The 6,063-nt window shown below is 43.2% G+C and overlaps 1 protein-coding gene across 1 annotated transcript; it reads left to right on the top strand.

Moving 5' to 3' along the window:
* Nucleotides 1–3,130: 3,130 nt before the first annotated feature.
* On the top strand, nucleotides 3,131–5,786 carry LOC142170456 (uncharacterized). Its single transcript, XM_075232371.1, has 7 exons — nucleotides 3,131–3,460; nucleotides 3,590–3,967; nucleotides 4,013–4,327; nucleotides 4,442–4,843; nucleotides 4,961–5,189; nucleotides 5,457–5,667; nucleotides 5,780–5,786. The coding sequence occupies exons 1-7, from the start codon at nucleotides 3,131–3,133 to the stop codon at nucleotides 5,784–5,786; spliced, it is 1,872 nt and encodes a 623-aa protein (XP_075088472.1).
* The last annotated feature ends 277 nt before the right edge of the window (nucleotides 5,787–6,063 follow it).

Genomic DNA, 6,063 nt, shown 5'->3' with positions numbered 1-6,063 from the left:
GTCATTTTGGGCATGGATTGGTTATTTCCGTGTCGTGCTATTTTGGACTGTCATGCTAAGATAGTCACATTGGCTATACCGGGTGTGCCACGAATCGAGTGGCGAGGTGTGACTGATTATGTTCCTAGTAGAGTGATCTCATTCTTGAAAACCCAGTGTATGGTTGGGAAGGGTTGTATTTCATATCTTTGTGAGGGATGTCGGAGCTGAGACTCCCAGTATTGATTCTGTTCCAGTTGTGAGGGATTTTCTAGATGTGTTTCCTGCAGACCTATCGGGCATGCCACCGGATAGGGATATTGATTTTGGTAATGATATGGTGCCGGGAACTCAACCCATTTCTACTCCGTCGTATCGTATGGCACCAGCGGAGTTGAAAGAATTAAAAGAACAGCTTCAGAAACTTCTTGATAAAGGGTTCATTTGGCCTAGTGTGTCACCTTAGGGTGTGCCGGTTCTGTTTGTGAAGAAGAAGGATGGCACAATGAGAATGTGCATTGATTATAGACAATTGAACAAAGTAACAATTAAGAACAAGTATTCTTTGCCTCGCATTGATGATCTATTCGATCAGCTTCAGGGAGCGAGGGTGTTCTCCAAGATCGATCTCCGTTTAGGTTATCACCAGTTGAAGATCAGTGATTCGGATATTCTTAAGACGGCTTTCAAGACCCGATATGGTCATTATGAGTTCTTAGTGATGTCTTTTGGGCTGACCAATGCCCCAGCAGCGTTCATGCATTTGATGAACAGCGTGTTCCGGCCTTATCTTAATTCATTTGTCATAGTCTTCATTGATGATATTTTGGTGTATTCGCATAGCCAAGAGGAGCACACGGAGCATTTGAGAGTTGTGTTGCAGAGATTGAGAGAGGAGAATCTTTATGCAAAATTCTCCAAGTGTGAGTTTTGGCTTAGTTCAGTGGCTTTGTTGGGGCACGTGGTGTCCAACGAGGGTATCCAGGTTGATCCGAAGAAGATAGGGGCAATTCAGAGTTGGCCCAGACCATCCTCAGCTATAGATATTCGTAGCTTTCTTGGTTTGGCAGGCTATTATCGCCAGTTTGTTCAAGGATTCTCATTTATCGCATCGCCCTTGAACAGGTTGACTCAGACGGGTGCTTTATTTGTATGGTCGGACGAGTGTGAGGAGAGCTTTCGGAAGCTCAAAACAGCTTTGACCACAGCTCCAGTATTGGTTTTTCCATCAGCTTTAGGTTTATACACCGTGTATTGTGATGTTTCGAGAGATGGGATTGGTTGTGTGTTGATGCAGGAGGGTAAAGTTATTGCTTATGCTTCTCGTCAGTTGAAGCCCCATGAAAAGAACTACTCTGTTCATGATTTGGAGTTGGCTGCCATAGTTCTTGCATTGAAGATTTGGAGACATTACTTGTATGGTGTGTCTTGTGAGGTATTTACTTATCATCACAGTCTTCAGTATTTGTTCAAGCAAAAGGATCTTAATTTGAGGCAGCGGAGATGGTTGGAGTTGCTTAAAGATTAAGATATCACTATATTGTATCATTCAGGAAAGGCCAGTGTGGTGGCTGATAATAGGTGAATTTAACTATAATTAGACCCTAAATAACCACCTTCTTGTATAGTTTGGATGATAAAAGTGATAACAAAATGCTCTTATTAGTGTTTTTCATGCTTTGCAGGTTATATATGACCAGAGAAGGCTATGGAGTACTTTTGAGATCAAATATGGAGAAAAAGTGGCCGATCGTAAAATTCCATCAAGTAAACCACGCGAAACAGCTCAAGTCAGAACTGAAAGAGTACTTCCGCGGTTCCACCGCGACCGCGGCAGAACCGCGGTAGAAGATCCCTGCAGACAAAGTGAGAATCAGAGAGCATGTTTGGCCGCGGTTTGACCGCGACCGCGGCAGAACCGCGGCGGAGGCGGAGAACTTCAGGGACTAAAGTGCAAAACACGGGATTTTTAGCCCAAAACTCTATTTTAAACACTAGACTCCGCCCAAGAGAGGCATGTATTGTTTTAGAGAGTACTTTGGCAAGAAGAACAAGTGTGAGAGATCACCCAAAACATCTTGGTTTCTTCTTCTCTTTATTTTTCTTGCAATTTTAATCATGAATATTTTCATAGTTTATTTACCCATAGTTATGAGTAGCTAAATCCTTTGTCTAAGGTTTTGATGGAACCTATTGGGGGATGAACTTCTTGTTTATGTGAATACAAATTGCTAGTTTCAATCTTTATTTGTTCAACTTTGTGCATGTTGTAGTTAATTGACAGGATCCTCAATTAGTTGTGCCTATTTAGTGTGCATAACTCGGGAGAGAGTGAATATTTAGGTTATTGTTGAACAACACAACTCCCAAAGTATAAGAGGTATCTATAACTACGGGTTTAAAGGCGGGATTAGGGATAACGAAGCCTTGAGTGCAATCTAAAGTGAACCGTGTTAATTAGAGCTAGCTAGTGTATCTCGGGAGAGTGCATTGAGTATATTACTGTGATTACTCGGGAGAGATTTATGGTAAGATGAGCATTTATGATTGATAGAGAGGTGTTGGTCAATTTGTATGAAGCATAAACAGAAGGGATTCTATCAATAAGGGAAGTCATTACCTTAGCATTTTCTCATTATTATTTACAACCTTAGCATCCTTAGTTTACAGCTGTTTATTTACTTGCAATTTTAGTTATTGAAGACACCATCAACTGTGATTCAAACGTTTGGGGAAATTGGTTCTCAAGAGTTTAGTGGGTCTAAAGATAGTGATTGATAAGTTAACTCTCTGTGGATTCGACTCTAGGCAGAATACTTAGGTTATATTTGCAACGTCCGCATTGTCCTTTTTATAAGGTATAGTTGGGCGTGATCAAATTTTGGCGTTGTTTCCGGGGACTTAACGAAATTATCAATTACCATTGATAGAAATACAAAAATTCTTAGTGTAGTCAGTTTTCTCTACACCAAATTTTTGATTGAAATTTTTGACGGTTGTTGACGTGGTTGCACAGGTGTATGCCTAGAAACTCTACGAGGACTGGAGAACTACTTGAAGGACTCTGAAACCCTGAGAAACATTCCGGATATCGAACCGTGCCAACAAAAGACGTCAACAACCTCATCAAACACACAAACTCGAAATTGACATGGGTGACGTAGACAACGTCAACGGAAACGTCAGAAATATGGCACCTCCTATGCCTGAGGCTGCACTATATGATTGGGCACAACCTACAGCTGACAATCTGGCTACTGCCATTGTTGTGCCCGCGATACAAGCTGAATCATTCCAGATCACGAACAACATATTGCACTTGCTGCAAAACAAGGGACTATTTTTTGGGACACCAGCCGAAGATCCTCAGCAGCACTTGAAGAACTTCCTGTCGATTTGCAAAACTCAAAGGCAACCCAAAGTAACTCCGGAAGCAATCAGGCTATTATTATTTCCATTCTCGGTGACAGGAGTTGCTCAGGTCTGGCTAAACTCACTCCCCATAAACTCTATAGAAACTTGGGATGAGTTAGTCAAGCAATTTCACATCAAGTTCCACCCGCCCAACAAAATAGCTCAACAAATTGATGAGATCGTGAGCTTTAAACAGAAACCAATGGAGACACTGCATGAGACATGGAGCCGGTTTAAAGGAATGTTGGTTATATGTCCACACCATGGTATTCCAGATCAGATGTTGGGACAACGGTTTTACATGGGACTGTCAGATAGCATGAAGAACATTGTAGATGCCTCAGCTGGTGGGGCATTTTTGAGCAAAACTTGGAGAGAAGGTCAGAGTCTACTTGACAAAATGGCTCAGAATTCGGGGTGGACGACGAGGAATGCACCTATCACTCCAGTGGTGCACTCAGTGCCTTTTAACCCATCAAATTCCATGGCTGAAAATGTGGCGACCCTCTTGACACAGATGAGCATACTCACCAAAAAGGTGGAGGAATCAGGGCAGAAACAGCAAGTGCACATTGTAGATACTACCAATGGAAGCTTGTGCACATCTTGCATTAGTCAGCCAGTTGGTAATCCTTGGAATGCAGAACATGATCATCATCATCAGCACCCTAAAGACATGAACTATGTGTCAAACTATGGAGGCCAGAAACAGGGCAACCAGAACTGGGGTCAGCAAACTCAGCAACCATACAAACCACCTCAGCCACAGTACAACGCTGGAAGCATGGGAGGTATGGGACCTCCCAACAATATGGCACCTTATACAAGGACACAGGGGTACAACAATCAGCAGCAAGGGTATCCCCCACCTCAGCAACAGCATGGTGGAAGTCAAGAAGATGGGTTCACTAGACTTGAAGCAATGATGCAGCAGGTTATTGTGTCCAATGCAAAAATAAATGAAAGAGTAGATGCACATGACGCAGTAATCAAAAATATTGAAGTGCAATTGGGCCAAATTTCAATGTCTCTGAACAATCGCCCTCAGGGGACATTACCTGCAGACACCCAAATTAATCCAAAAGATCAGGGCCCAAAGCAGCTGATGGCGGTGAGTCTCCGTAATGGCAGGGATCTAGATGTAGAACAAGAGAGAGCTCGAGAAAATATACAGGCTGAGACATTCATTCCAATGCCCATTGAGCTGGATGAGTCTACGATACTGACAGAGGTGACAATCCAACCTGCTCAGGAAGAAAAGAACATTCAGCAGGAGACCGAGAAAGTAGCTGAGCCAGTTGAAGAGCCAGTAGTTAAAATAGTAGCTGATAAAGAGAAGTCCCAAGTGATTGGGACGAAGAGACCTCCTGCACCCTTTCTACAGAGGCTGGCCAAGCATCAAAAGGAGGAGCAGTATAAAAGGTTCTTTGAAATGCTCAAACAAATCCAGGTAAATATTCCATTGATTGAAGCTTTAAAGGAGATGCCTGGGTATGCAAAAATGATGAAGGACTTGATGTCCCAAAAATTTGATTTTCAAGACTTGGCTACGATTACACTTACTCAGACCTGTAGTGCAGTGGTGATGAGACCTATTGCTGAAAAGTTGTCTGATCCAGGTAGCTTTACAATTCCATGCACTATTGGGAATTTCGCCTTTGCTAAGGCGCTCTGTGATTTAGGGGCCAGCATTAATCTTATGCCCCTGGCTATCTATAAGAGGTTGGGCATTGGTAGAGCTAGACCCACCTCCATGTTGTTGTACCTGGCCGACAGGACTGTGAAGCGTCCATTCGGTATCCTTGATGATGTGCTTATTCAGGTGGGGAAATTTGTGTTCCCTACAGATTTTGTGATCTTGGATTGCAAAGTGGATGAAGAGATTCCTATAATCTTAGGAAGACCATTCTTGGCCACGGGGAGAGCTCTGATTGACTGTGAGACTGGGGAGCTCAAAATGAGACTCAATGATGAGGAAATAACATTCAATGTGCAGAAATCTATGAGGCGACCAAGCGAGTTCGCCAATTGCTCTCTTATTGATGTCGTGGATGTAATTGTAGAGTCCGATGATGAGGTGTTGACAATTGAGGACCCCTTGGCTGCATGTTTGATGAACTTAGATGAAGTGAATGGTGAGGATTTAGCAAAATGGGTGTTGGCATTGGAAGGTAGAGGGTTCTGGGAGAGAAATCTAGAGTTTGAGCCCTTGCACTTAGAAAAGAGAGAAACTCCTCTAGCTAAGCCATCCATTGAAGAACCACCAAAGCTGGAGTTAAAGCCATTGCCAGCCCACCTCAGGTATGAATTTTTGGGACCTGACTCCACATTACCTGTTATTATCTCATCTAGTTTGTTAGATGTACAGATTCAAAAACTTTTATAGGTACTAAAGGAGTGCAAAACTGCCATAGGGTGGACCATGGCAGACATCAGGGGGATCAGCCCCGCCTACTGCATGCACAAGATTCTGCTGGAAGAGGGGCACAAACCTTCCAGGGAACATCAGAGGAGGCTGAACCCCAACATGAAGGAAGTGGTGAAGAAGGAGGTGATAAAGTGGTTGGATGCGGGAATTATTTTCCCAATCTCTGACAGCAGCTGGGTGAGCCCAGTGCAATGTGTTCCTAAAAAGGGTGGCATGACGGTTGTGACAAATGACAACAATGG

Source organism: Nicotiana tabacum, chromosome 16, assembly GCF_000715075.1.
Source record: "Nicotiana tabacum cultivar K326 chromosome 16, ASM71507v2, whole genome shotgun sequence".
NCBI classification, from domain to species: domain Eukaryota; kingdom Viridiplantae; phylum Streptophyta; class Magnoliopsida; order Solanales; family Solanaceae; genus Nicotiana; species Nicotiana tabacum.
Note: the sequence above shows the minus strand (reverse complement) of the source record. Positions and strands in the feature narration are given on the sequence as shown.

What these genes read in the sequence shown, in the direction of transcription:
- LOC142170456 (XM_075232371.1), top strand. Translation starts at nt 3,131, where the DNA reads ATGGGTGACGTAGACAACGTCAACGGAAACGTCAGAAATATGGCACCT. An exon ending in AAATGCTCAAACAAATCCAG is followed by an intron (nt 4,844 to 4,960) that starts GTAAATATTCCA and finishes ACACTTACTCAG; the next exon opens with ACCTGTAGTGCAGTGGTGAT. An exon ending in GACTGTGAAGCGTCCATTCG is followed by an intron (nt 5,190 to 5,456) that starts GTATCCTTGATG and finishes ATGTAATTGTAG; the next exon opens with AGTCCGATGATGAGGTGTTG.